Source organism: Hippoglossus hippoglossus, chromosome 13, assembly GCF_009819705.1.
Source record: "Hippoglossus hippoglossus isolate fHipHip1 chromosome 13, fHipHip1.pri, whole genome shotgun sequence".
Lineage (NCBI taxonomy): Eukaryota > Metazoa > Chordata > Actinopteri > Pleuronectiformes > Pleuronectidae > Hippoglossus > Hippoglossus hippoglossus.
This window is the reverse complement of record NC_047163.1, coordinates 3550283-3564419: the sequence shown is the minus strand read 5'-3', so window position 1 is coordinate 3564419 and position 14137 is coordinate 3550283. Positions and strand designations below refer to the sequence as shown.

At 44.4% G+C, this 14137-nt stretch overlaps 1 protein-coding gene across 8 annotated transcripts in view; it reads left to right on the top strand.

Annotated features, from left to right (window-relative positions):
* Nucleotides 1-14137, top strand: part of aplp2 (amyloid beta (A4) precursor-like protein 2) — a 55085-nt gene that overhangs the window by 13460 nt on the left and 27488 nt on the right. For all 8 annotated transcript variants that reach the window (XM_034605013.1, XM_034605014.1, XM_034605010.1 and 5 more), the window contains exon 2: nt 13440-13613. In XM_034605013.1, coding sequence (XP_034460904.1) covers nt 13440-13613 — 174 coding nt within the window. The remainder of the gene's footprint in view (nt 1-13439; nt 13614-14137) is intronic.

The following is a 14137-nucleotide window of genomic DNA, read 5'->3' as shown; positions in this document are numbered from 1 at the left end:
TCTCTTCTGACAATCCCAGGAACGAAGTCTCCCCCACAGACATTCACTGATTTAACCGAACTGAGAAGTAGAAAACAGGCGCCAGCAAAACAAGAAAAGTTTCGGTTTCACCTTTAGTCAGAGCTCAGTGACCAAGGAAACTCGTGGTCATGTGTTTTTTTTATGAACACACTTGAACTTCAGGTCATTAAGTGGACTTCCTATCTTTGTGCCTCACTGGCAGGTGAAGGATTCCACTTTTTAAACAAATTATAGTTAAACTTATCTTCTATTTCCAGAAATCTCTGTCCGTCTGTATGTTGCGCACATATCTTGTATTGTCAAAGGCTCAAGGAAGTGCAGTGTCAAAGTTGCTGCCATTAGGACACACGATCAGATCAATATTTAATAAACTTGATATACAGGTGACCAGCGCTCTGTTGCAGCGGCGGCTGGGACCCATCAACAAAAGTGAGGTTGTTGACAGCAGCCCGTTCAAACTACGGCAATGATTGATTCTCTATTGTGGGGTTCTGTGTACTGAGTCGAGTTTCACCTAACTGTAAATAAACAGGTGCAGCAGCAGCTCTGCAGACTTTACTTGACGTGGCTCAATAACTGCAACCAGCATTACCACAGACCGTCAAACCGCCCATTTCAAACATGCATGTGTAGAACGGCAACTTAGAAAAAAATCCATGATTAGAACATTAATTGCATTTTGGGTCAAAACCTTGTTGAATGGCTGTTTTTACCTTATTCTACCTCCAGTAAAATCAGCATGAACCCAGTGTGACAGCTTTACACTGTTCACCAGAATCACTTTGAATCCCTTGTAATTTGACAGTGAAAATGAATTAAATGCCCCACGAGAATGTCATTACCTTTTATTAATCATTCTTCTGACAGAATCTTTCATTAGAGGAGAAAATGGCGTCTACCACCATGACATCTATTTTGCCCTAAAAAATCCCCTCTGAGGTCTCATTTACAAAATATCTCTAGATGAATTATGGTTCTAATTAGCATTACACTGCTGGACTTTTGTGTAATCCTCGTGTTTTCTAGTGTTTATTTATCTATCTGAACAAGCAACATTAGACAGGGCAGACGTGGAAGACGAGACCCCTCCGGCCCACCAACTGGAGCTGCTTATAAATAGACCGGACACACCTTCTCCCCAGTGAAAAGCCTGTGTACCACAGGGAGAGGAATAAAAAGCACTTTGCTCTAATTAAGAGTTTCTTTCTTCTCTTCTCTTGGCCTAGCATCATTCCACCTCTCTGCATTTTACATTAACATGGCAGACGCTTAGTTGACACTCGTCCACTGCCACTTTCAATGAACACACACAAATGTAATTGCTTGATCACAACAGTTACAAGCATCGTACAGTCTGGAGTGCAGAGGTGAGAGGGACAGCCTTAAAGTCAATCAACCCACAACCTAATTACACACACACATAAGTCCTGAAACCTTTACTGTCCTGCCAGTGTTGCGTATAGCCTGGTACAAAGAAAACGAACACTGCTGCATGTTGTTCGCAAGATGTAAAAAACAATAAGCATTCATGACTATTTACGCCCAGACGTTCAGTGCCCATCATATCGTCGTGCCGGAAAAACTTGCAGCGTCAGTGTTTAGACTGCAGAAATATATAATACGAAATAAATGCAATCACCTGGGTGTAAAGGAGAAGGAGCCGATAAAAACCTGTGTCTACTGACTGATAATATATTGTCATTGTTGACAAAAGCCAGATGTTAGTGTGTGTAAAAGGCACTCAGGTTTAGTGCAAATCCATAAAGTAGTTCTCAGGTATAGATTTAAAAGTTGTCCTTGAACATTTCCTCAAGACAAGTGAAGTGTAAAAATCAAGACTTTCAAGTGCAAACATGAATCAAAACCACCTTTTCTCTGTGTTAACATGCTTCAGATGCTTTAAACCGACATAAATGAGACTTTTTATCTTGTGCCACCCTTTGGCTGCTGCACTTTCTAATTCAAATTTGACACCTTCCAACTGGGATTATAACGATTAATGGAGGCATGTGTTCACCGTATGACAAATGTATTGAGGAGCTGAAGAATGGACTGAAATACCATTAACAACTGTCTGCTAACACAGACGAATGAGTGTGAACCGTGTTGTTGAAAGTTGAAAGTGTTTTCACTCTCTCTCGTGCATCATACACAAATCTGAAACTAGAATTTCGTCTTATTTTGGCAGCTGAAGTTTGCAGTGGGCGGCTTCTGTTTACAGAAGCTAGCAGACAAACTCGCTGTCTGACAGTGCGGACGTTACCAGGAACTCCTGTCAGTCCTGCTCCTGTCATGAAGTCAGAAAACAAACACACACAGGATCACTGAGTTTTTCTCTCGAGTCCAAACATCTTCAAATCAAGTGGATCTGTGTCTGTTCTTTTGTGCTTGTGCGTCATTGACTCTGTGTTCATGTCGCTTCTACTCACATCATTGATAAAACAAGAAAAATGGCAGCACTAACCTCATTGTGTGGGTCCAACCAGATCTGTTTTCTAAAATAAGGTTATTTATTCCTTTTATTTACATTCTGCACCACAACTGGAACCAATATTTATTAAAGTATAGAATATCTCTTGTGTACATCAATCCTTCGACCTTTCAACCCACTGGGATGTCGCCTATTGGTTTGTAAGCTACCGGCACCATCTTGGATCTTTTAAACCAGAATGAACCATATATGGGGGATGGGGGGGGGGTGGAGCCTGGCTGAGAGCTCGCGTACACTGCGTGCCCACCCACACCTGTGACCAGCAGCCATTGGACAGTACTAGCTGTCAATCAAACGGTATCCATGCCCCCAATGCATACGGTGCTTTTTCGTGTATTTGACTCTAATTTGGACCATTTTTCCCCCCGTTGAGCTGTGAAGTGAACACACCGCTTTGTGTGTTGTGTGTTTCTGCAGCATGCGTGTGCATCAGGACATGCGTGTGCATCGGGACATGTATGTGCGGACCTATGGAGCCGAGGGTCATTTTCATGTGTGCACCCAAGGACACGGCTTCGCGCCAAATGGGGCAGAGCAGCTGTTATTGTGAGCGTCGTCCTCTGTGCCATTCGCTCAGCCTCACATCTCTTGTGTCTCATATGCCAGTCTCTCACAACTGTGGCCTCATTCCCTCTTTCTGCATTCTGTTTCCTCTCTCTCTCTCTCTCTCTCTCTCTCTCTCTCTCTCTCTCTCTCTCTCTCTCGAATCCCCCCTCCGCTGCCTTTTTTCTCCTTCCTGTCTTTTCGCTCTGTCGCTGTGAGCTTCTGATGATCTATCTCCCTGCTTTCTTCTCCCCCCCTTGCTCCACTTCTTCAATCTGTCTCTCTCTCTCTCTCTTTTGCCCTCGTCTTTTCCCTCCTCTCTCTTTCCCCCTCTGCCTCTCTTTCTTCTGCAGCCTCAATGTTCCTGCGTGTGAATAGCTGGGATGCTTTTGTAGAGGGGTTTCCATAGTGACGGGCCATTTGAACAAGTCGTCATTCACGTCCGTTTGCTGTAAGCCGGGGAGAGAGGCCATGTTATCTCGGCCTGACACACAGGCAGACCTGCGCCACTCAATCACACCAACGGTTACCTTGCAAACAGCGAGCGGCTTCGCATCTTCTGTCTGGAGCTTAATTAGGAAGGCGCCTCGCTGCCGTTCATCTCCGTGCAGCGAGCACAGCGACGTTAGGGCGACCCTCAGCCAGATCAGTCTGCAGCTCAATCATAACTCTCCTTGGAAACTGCTCGTGAGGTGGGACTCGTGGAATATTAACACCAGTAAATAATTACCACAGAACAGGAACCAGTTTACTTTGCAGTTAATACATAACTCTACTGGATTTTCATTTACCCTTTTCCATTTGTTATTTTAACTGACATTAGGAAGTAGAACATTTACAATAACAATATATGGGCTGAAATATGTATACAAATACATAGTACAAGTAAAATAACGAAATAGAAATACAACAAAGAATGAATTGAAATAAAATAATCATGTGTTTTATGTAACACATGAACATAAATCTACAAGTTTTCTGCATCATTTATTCTGTAAAATAAAAAAATGATATTCAATATAATAATAAAGATAATAATAACTATATATTTTGGTAGCACAACACACAAACAAATAAAAACAAAGTCATACAATAATATAGTTTTCATATTTGCATTATAAACACTATATTGTCTGATGGTCATATTAGCCAAATTTTATCAGCAGTAAATCGGTCAGGCTCTACTTTTGACCATTTTGATATTTCTGTATTAAAGTTCCATCCAAATTTAACAACGTGTGCTGTAAATCCAAGTTATCATTTATAGTCTTTTGTTTAATATTGGCACTTATTGTCAGTGTGACATCCAACTCATTAGGTCCCAGTTTGATCTCTTCAAGGGGAAACTCATCAAGTGAGATAACGAGATCCTGTCGGATAAACTTGTATTTGAGAGCAAAAATACATTTTGAAATCCGATCAATTGATTCTCTTTCAGCCACCGAGGATGAGTAATGTCTCCAGTAACAGGTAGACATTTCCTCAGCGAGTCTCCCTCGAATCCTTCCTCACTTTGAAGTCTCCCAGCTCCATCGACGCCTTTTCCCTCCTGAATATTTTGTTTCTTGGTTCGAGACATGAAAGGAAATAATGGACACGGCTGCATCGGTGGTATTTCCGCTGTGGAGCCGCTCCGTACAGTCTCATTAACATAGGCGAGTTCAATCAAGCACAGGCTGAGCTTATACCAGCGCGTCACGGTCTGTACCGATGTCTCCCCTGGTGGACGTAGGGGGTGCGGTGACAGTGTTGCTCTGCTCATTGTGACACTTCGGGGCAGCAGACTGTCCTGTCTGGTCCCGTCTGGGTATGAATGATGGGAGTTTAATGAGCCACGCAGAGGTGACTGCTTGTGAACAGAGGCTTTATAATCCAGCTCTCTGTGGAGAATCGCTGCGTTTCCTCCAACTCCATAACGCTGTTTCCAGACAAGCACTGAACTCCAGCACATTTCCTGAAATCTGCTGGAGGGGCTGTAGCTACGAACGCAAACATCTGAGTAATTTGCTCCTGACATTCTCCTGGAACTTTTCTGGCCAGCCCCTAAAATGTCTCGAATATTTACAGTGAGTAAGGATGTATGCAAAACTGTAACACAAAAAGAACATGAGAAGAAAGTAAAAGATCATTTAGAAGAAGTGACTATTTACCTCTGAACAGTCACTTTTATTTGCTGCTTTCAGACTCAGATAACAGATCCTCTTTATTTATTTTAGAAGATTTGCAAATGTGAACGCAAATGTCAGTCGGACTCTCTGCGTGTTTCTACGGACTTCATCCGCCTGGCTTCCGAGAATAAAGTCCGTATAAGAGGAAGTGAAAAGTCATGGCGTTTCTTTTTAAAGTGGGAGAATCTCAGAGAGTTTACGACTAACTGTAAATTTCACAACTTCACGTCATTGTTTCGAGGAAATGACGCCGGAGCTGACTGGAGAGTCTGTTCCTCAAAGTGTGGGGGCAGCTCTTGGCGCGGTGGCTTCACAGCGGTGGCTCATAGAGCAATCCGATGCAGTCTGGAGACACTTCAAATGGCAGAGACAAAAGGCCATTTCATTCAGACACAGGAGCTCATTTGCATTGCAGTGATGGGTTGCCCTTTTGATTCAGAGTCTTAAGAACATGACACCTTCCTCCCTTTTATTATTCTGGTTTTACTGTCTGCCCTCTTTCAGGGTGGGAGGTGGTGGAGGTGTTTGCCCAGGGGGAAAATGTCACTGTCCCTTTGTCGCTGAAATGTCCTCCCACTTCTCTGCTGTTATCTGCCGCTGGCGAGCTGTTTGTGTAGTGACGGTGGCTCCGTCTCCGGCCATCCCACGGTAGTTTGATGAACAATTAAAGGAGCGTTTAGGACTTTTGATAAAATCCATGACTGAGCAGGAAGGAATCTCTGACGCCTTTTAGAATAAGCTTGAAATAAGATTATCTCTAAAGATCCTATTGATTCAGCCTGATGACTGAGTGACGAGGCAAAGCTGGGTGATAAACTGTATTGATATAATATTAGTGCACTGGTGTGGGAGTAGATACTGTGGCACATTAGATTCTTGGTGATGTAACATGTTATTTCAGTAATACTTTATCATCCAAATGGTTTGTGTCGATATCCTGTGGAGCCACATTTAATGAGAGGAGGATCTGCTTTTCTAAATATCTTTGAATTTGTAAAATTCCTGATAAAATGAGATATTTGAAGATATGTTATTTGAACTGTGTTTCCTATTGTTTGTCATATTACATCTTTGTGGTGGGTCCAGCTCTAACACTGTCAGCTCATGTACACATCTTACCCAGCGCTTAATGTGTTCATTGACGGAATAAGCAAAATTCGATCAGAGCTTGAAAGCTCAACAATATTTTAAATAACTCTTGGAATTGATAGATAATTACCTTTATCTAGATGTTTTCAATATTGTTGATTTCTCTGAGAATAATAATTTGTGTGTTTGGAGAGTAGCTGCGTGGAAACGAGTGATGGGAAACTATAATTTTCTCTGTAGCAGCAGCTGTAATGTCCCGACTAAAACTTTAATGTGAAAAACAGTAAACACCAGAGTCCCGTCCCCACAGAGCTCAGATGAGCCTGCAGGCTGCCTCACAGTAATGATGTCATTAAAGTAGTTGAAAATGTCGTCTCTTCACCACCCTTTATTTTTTTGAACAGCTGAAAATGTGTAAAGAAAAATCCACTGAGGTGTTTATCACGTCTCGAGACCAACAGAAATCTCTGCATCTCAGCAAAGTTCTCGTTAATCAATGACTTAAACTCCTGCTGTAATGACCCTCCGGGGGAAATTCAGCTCAGGATACAATAAACAAGCATATGTTCTACTAAAAACTGTTATATAAAAGCTATCATAGACACTAATAAAGAAATTAAAATGCTGTAATTGCTTTGCTCCACTTATTAGCACAGCGTCGTAATTGCAGTGAACGCTGCTCCCTCATATACACATCAACACTTTTTACTGCAAGCAATAAGAAATGGAATTCAGTATTTATCTGATGTGCCTACATATTGTGCATGTTTTCCTGCACATGCGTGTGTGGCTTTCTCACCACTGTCTATCTTATTTAAGCATTCAGTCACCACCGGGAAGGATTAGGTGGATTAACAGCGCCGGGCATTTCTCCGCAGAGTCACATGGACACTAAGCATTCTGGGAACCCACGAGTTCCTGACCGGTGCCTCGTTCCGGAGCTGCTTTTAAAAAAGGGCCAGACTCCGAGGACGGCTCCACCATACCACCGACAGAATTAGACGCCGCTCTGTGAGGCCTGCGCGCTTTTATGTTGACACCAGAGCTGATTGCAGTGGAGCTGCTTCTGTCTCCAACACAGGCAGTTTACCACGTGTTTGTCAGGAAAACTTCAGGAACCACGAGCGAACCTGTTCATTAGACCGTCTGGAACTTGTTGTTTACAGTTTGTTATGGCTGTGCCCATGTTACCGTCTCCGTGTCTGTATGGAGGATCCTCACCGCGACTTAAAACCCCAGTGTTATGAAAATTATTGCTCCTCATTTATTCATTTCTCCCTTTCCCACTGTCCTCTCGGTGTGTGTCCTTAGCACACAAACACATACACACTGCTGCTCACGCTTCCCTTAGTGGTTGTTCTGAGACCACACACATGCACAAACACTTATAAACACACACACACACACACACACACACACACACACACACACACACACACACACACACACACACACACACTGCAGTTCACGCTTCCCTTAGTGGTTGTTCTAAGACCACACACACACACATACAGATCAGATTAGCTTATTTGCGTCCTGCCCAGATACTGTGTCGAAGGTCATGTAATAAGTGACCAGTATAGGTTCATTTTTTTTAAACCTCATTAATTAATACCACGGCTGTGTGTTTGTTTGTTTGTTTGTGTTATTTAGTGCCACTAGTCTAATGCTGCTTTCAGACATACACTGAACTCTGGACATTCTCCTGAGAGTATGTGAGAAGGCAAAAAATGAGCCGTGCACGTAGAAGATGTTGGTGAAGACGTCAACTTGTTAAGACAGGATTTTAGAGCGTCTTGGTACAAGAACCGATGCCGAAGGCTGCAAACTAAAATTATTTCCACTGCAGAACAGACATTTTCCTGTTGTTTTGAACTTGTCTGACTCTCCTGCTCCGTTCTTCATATGTGAGAGGTAAAAGTCCAGAGAAAGTCCAGATCTAATTGTCCTGAAAACAGCTTTAGTTGCTCTTTCCTGTTTCTATTAAACCTGCTGGTGTCTACATACAGTCAACACTTGTGATGATATGAGGCTTCACTTCCTCCCTTTCACATCTAGAGGAAACTATTTTCTGTCTTTTATAAAAAACAGTTTGCACAGACTCAGAAATTGCCTGAGCTGAACCGTCTATCACAGTAAATGTAAAACTCTAATTTGGTTTGTCGAAGTTTCTTTGATTTGCAGTTATTGCAGCAACACTCAGCATTTTTCATGTGAATGCGTTCGTTTGCACTCGGCTCGCCGTCAATCATCCACAGCAAGAAATGAAAGTCACGTATATATTTCAAATTATTTTTTTAGATTCATGCGACACTGTGTTGTATTTCTTCAGAAGAATAACAAGTAAATCTATATTAAGTATGAATCACAGCATGATTGATGGTGTCGCGTAATTTAGATGTCTGCAGTGTTGCCGGGTAACGTTATCAAAAGGAAACGAGTACAGATGTACCTCCTTGTGTCTGTGTGTATGTTACTCATTAGAGAAGCAGAAGGTATATTTATCTGTTACGAGAATAAAAAAGGAGTGTTTGTTGTGTGGATTGGATGTTGAACGCGTTATTTCCCGGCAAGCGCTGTCATGCCGTATCTTGTTTTATGTGAAACTTGGCTCGGCGCACAGAGCAGGCTAATAAAACATGTTTGTGTGCACTGCTAGAGGCAGCGACAGACGGGCGGTGCGTTGAAAACCAGCTAGATGATGCTCAGCCCACACGGCCTTTGACGAGCCTCTGTGGTGGCAGGCCTGCCCGCCCCCCCCCCCCCCCCCCCCCCCCTGCCTGCACGTTGCCTCACGCTATTCTTTATTACATTACAGTCTGCGCTCATTTGGGAACATGTCAAACTGCGATGTGAGTCAATCAGCGCACCTTCCCCGCCGCAGTTGTCTATTTACCGTCTCTGCCGGAGCTCCCTGCCTCTCCCTTTTCTCCCAACTTCCACTCCCTCCTTCTCCTCGGCCTTCCTCCCTCTCCTCCTTGCTAAGCCTCCACACAGAAGCAGGTGCTCACACGTACTCATGATATAACATCCCGCAGTGAGTCAGTAGCCCGATGCTGGATGAGTTTCATTCGTTAGGTGTGGCGGAATTTGTTTTCCAGATCTAATCCCATTTTAGAAACCAGCGCAAATTTATCAGCTCGAGCTTCAAACCCTCGTAAAAGATATTAACACGACAGAAGGATTGAAAACATTAAGGATGTGTTATTAGTACCATATTGTATGCTGAATATATCTCAATAGATCAATCTTTATGCTTTTACATCTACATCCCACCTTTCTTTTCTTTCCACCTTTCAAAATGTTGTTGATAACTCATCCTGTATAAATCCCAGTTAATAACACGTGATTACAGACTTTGGGGGAAATCCAGGCGACACTTAATGTCTTGTAAATCCTCCAGGTCCATTAAGCTGAATCAACACTAACAGCACGAGTCTTCTGAGATATCTGTGTGTTTTTCGTCAGTATCATCAACAGATTTCTGCATTAGAAGTCGATCAGGCGAAGACGCTGCAGGACAAGTGATCCTGAAGTGCAGCTGTCAGTGTCGATTTAGCGTTCTTTGTTTCACCCACTTCTGAACTTTAAAACGAAGTCACTGCTGGCACGAAGTCCTGCCCCCGAACCTCTGTTTCATGTGGAAACTCGACAAACTGCAGAAGCAAATTACTGTCAGCTTCTTTCATGTGACCTTTAAGGAGTTCAGTCACATCAAATCAGAGTGAAAAGGCAAAAAAAACAGTGTGCGGCCCACAGTTATCTGCAGTTTGTGCTCATCCTCGGCTTCTTTCTGTGTCTCAGGGCCATAAGGCAGGTTCATGGTTCTTCGTTGAAGCTACGCCGTAGGTACGCACAGTCGCTTTGACGCGCAGTTACATTTTTGGAAGGTGCACGTCAGGTTACGGCGGAGGGTTCTGCGAAGGGTACACGTCTACGCATTCGAATTCGGCTTTACAGTCAACGCAAAGCATCTTAGCAAGTTCCATGCTGACATAGACCACATTGTTTAAAATGCAAATGTCCAGGAGCCTGTTCATCTCAAAATGAGGTGCGGTCAGGTGGATTGTTTGCACTTTGCTATTTTGAGGAATCAGGAAGTGAGCAAGTCAGTGGCACAGTAGTTCACTGTTATTTTAGGGAAACATGATAGTAATATGTGCTACAGGTGCACAACATGCAAATCAACTCTTACTTGGTTTATTCCGTGTTACACCCAAAACACACGTTTAACTCGAAGGCTCCTCTGAGATTGCATACCTCTGTCAAAGCAGTGTTTTCCATCAAGTATCTAGTCTGTGGCTGTCCACCATATTCTTCTTTGTCCCAACACACTTCTCTTATACTTCTCATAATAACAAGAAATCTCTAACGTGCAGTTTTGCTCCATTGTTGCATTGTGTGTGCTCACTCCTACTATCATCCATGAAGTTGTTACCAACCACGCCGACAGTCAGACCTCAAGTGGAATGTAACACAGTTCTCTTTCTCAAACAACAACTCGCCCTCCACTCTCTAGTCCACCTGTTACCACATGGAGTTACAGCTCCGTGCGTTTCAGACCTTTGCATTTAGATGTTTAAAATAAACCCTCAGAGTGACCTCTCATTTTTACTCGTCTGAGTCAATTTCATAACGGCAGATGCAATAAATGAGAAGTGGGTGAAGTCTTGAATACACGTCTGAGTCACGACTGTCCAGGACTGAGTCACGACCAGGTAATTCTTTTCTCAGATTCAAGATCAGACAGAAACTCTGAAGATGTCTCAAGAGCTAAGTCTCATGTGTGCCTGTGTTAAAGGAACTCGGCTCTTTCAGCAGAATGAACTGCTCGGCCTGTTTTCTGGAGACCAGTTATCCTTCTGGCTCAGGTAACAGTACTGATGACAAAGGAGCCACAGATGAGAGGGAATTCTTCTTCTGCCTTGCTGCTCCTCCTCGGGCCCTCAGTCATTTCTCAGGCTCTCCACAGCCTCCATGGCACTTTGCTTTGTCTGGCCCTGAGCGGCTCTTTCTGAAGTACTAAACGAGCATGTGACTGCAGATTTAAGGCAGTGGTATTTAACCACCTCCTCTCTGCTTCCCCTGCAATTGTCACACTTCACGAGTTAAAGACACACTGAGACTTAACCACTGTAGTGGAGTCAAAGGGGTGTCGGGAAAAGCTCCAGCGCTTGTTTTTCCACAGCCGCAGAGTCTCGTTGTGGTCAGGCTGTCACTGCCTCCCTTGTCTTCCTCCCGAACGTGCGTCTCTCCTTATCCCTCATTTCCTCCCCACCTCTCCGCTCCTCGCGTACACCCCGAGCCAATCTGACAAAGGAATGAGAGGGAGGAGAGCAAACAAGCCTGTGGTGGTGCAGAGAGAGAGAGAGAGAGAGGGAGGAGTGGAGCGGGACAAAAACACAGAGATGGAGGGAGAGAAGGAAAGGAAGGAGGGGAAATGAGGTGGAATCTGAGGCTGTTGTGCCTCCAGGATCAAATCAAGACAGTCCAGTGTGCGTTTGCTTCACTGCGTGGATGAACATGTGCCTGTGTGCCAGTTTTCTCTGAGTTTCGTTTGATGATTGTGTATCATATGTGTGTGCACGGGCACCAGTGCCTGTGCGATATTCAGTTAATGTGTGTGTGTGTGCGTGCACTCGGCTCTGGCTGGCTCTGCAGCTCATCACACACCACAGCCAACTGGTGATTACACAGCACTTGTTTTGTCCTCGCTCTACTCTGTTTGTCGCCCATTATCAGCCTGCGAGCCTGCACAGAATCAGACGAGGAGCTTTGTCTAACACGCTGCTACTCAAGTCTCCTGCTTCAGCCGTTTTTTTGTCCGTGGCTCGGCGCTGCAGAGGACACAGCGGGCGTAGGTCCCAGCAAACAGTCAGACATTTGAGTCCAGCACTCATCGCTCCATCCCCTCATCTCCCTGGGGCTCGAGCCTTGTTTACTCAGCCTGACGACATTATGACAATGACGAGGGGATGGGTTCTGTTCCACTTCCTCTCTGGAGGCTCCCTGCTGTGTGTTTTTTGGATAGTTTTGGATGCTAAGCAACCTCGCCTTGCTAAGTCATCAGAGTTCCCTGTGCCGTGACCACCCCGAGCATCAGGCAGGCGTTAGCGGGCTGTGATTTATTGTCTCAGTGAGGAGCTGATGAGTTGAATGATGCTCGCCCTGCACAGAGTCATTTGAAAGGCAATCATGGGAAAGCTGATTACACAGTAGTTTTTGGACAGTTGGTGTCCATTCTCTGCAGAGTGGTGGGTGAAGGATGGGGCCGACTGGGTGTTGCTGCTTCCTGCTGCCTGGGTTCAGTAAATGATGATAGGAAGGACAACAGGGGGAGAGAGATAGCACATTTCCTCTGCTGCTCAAAGGGCCGGGAGGTAAACACAGATGGGAAACTCACAGAAAGGCACAGAAGGGTTTTTTAAACAAATCCTGTGCTATTGCAGAGCACACATTTTCATTAAGTTACATATGTTGTTGTGTACATCTGAGGGGATAGTGGATCAACAACCCTTCGTGTTTAACTTGAGGAGTAAATGATCCACCCTTTGTGGAGAGACTCCAGTCCCAGGAGGTCTGAAGGAGCGAAGCTCTGCCCTCAGCCAGGAATGTCCTGGTTTGTGAGGCATGACGGACCCGAGTTTTCTTTCTCCTCTCTCCTGCTTCTCTGTGCGCAGCCTCTCAGTCACTCAATGGGCATCAGAGCAAAAAAAACAAACCCTTGTGCACAAATCCAATCAAACCCCTGCTCGTTTGACCATCAACTCAGCCAGACATTCCCAAGGTGCATTTAATTTGTCTCATGTCTGAGCCCCCCCCACCCTCCTGCTCTCTCAGCACTGCAGCATTGAGTTGCGGTAGCAGCCAAGTGTTGACAGGCAGGACTGATGATGTTTCTCCATCACGTCTTGTATAGTTACCCATTGCAGTACGTGAGCAGAACCTGCTGTAAATGTTCAGACTCTGAACATGGCTGCTGTGTCAGGCTCATAACAGTGTTTATGAAAGAAGTGAGTGGAACAAATACTGCCTCATGTCTGTCAGCCAGAGAACTCCAGGGCTTTTATGGGTTTTGTAATGATTGACTGCATTAACCCCCCGTCTCTCTCTTTTTCTGTCTGCAGGCACTAGCAGCCAATGCAGGCACAGGCTTTGCCGTGGCTGAGCCGCAGGTGGCGATGTTCTGCGGAAAGCTCAACATGCACGTCAACATTCAGACCGGCCGCTGGGAACCCGACCCATCCGGAACCAAGAGCTGCGTAGGAACCAAAGAGGGCGTGCTGCAGTACTGCCAGGAGGTGAGTCCCTGCGACACAGACACACCTCTAACCTCCAAATCCACCCAAACCAAATGTAACACACTCCCAATAAATATCAGTCCCCTACCATGCACCCCATTTCTTTTTAAAGAAAGCGATATTCCTTGATTAGCCCCCTGATCCACATCCATGCCTAAATTTAATGGGTGATTTCCTGATCCTAACCACATCCTCCACCAAGTTCTTTGCTAATCCGTCCATTAGTTTTTGCATAATCCTGCTAACAAACCAACCATCAAACAGACAGGAAGAAAACCTAATGTCCTTGGTGGAGGTAATAACATTATATCTGCATCCGTCTTTGCTGCGTCAGTTTTTAATTTCATCACTTAAATGATAAAATGTGTAAAAAGTAACTGGAGTGATGTAAAAATAGAAAAACAAAAAAGTAAACATGTGGGCATTTATTATCTAATAGGTATGTGTTATACAGGCAAAAGGGGAATCGGCTGGCGAGATGGAAAAAGTCAGTTTTCATTTCACTGATTTATCATGAGAGGCTA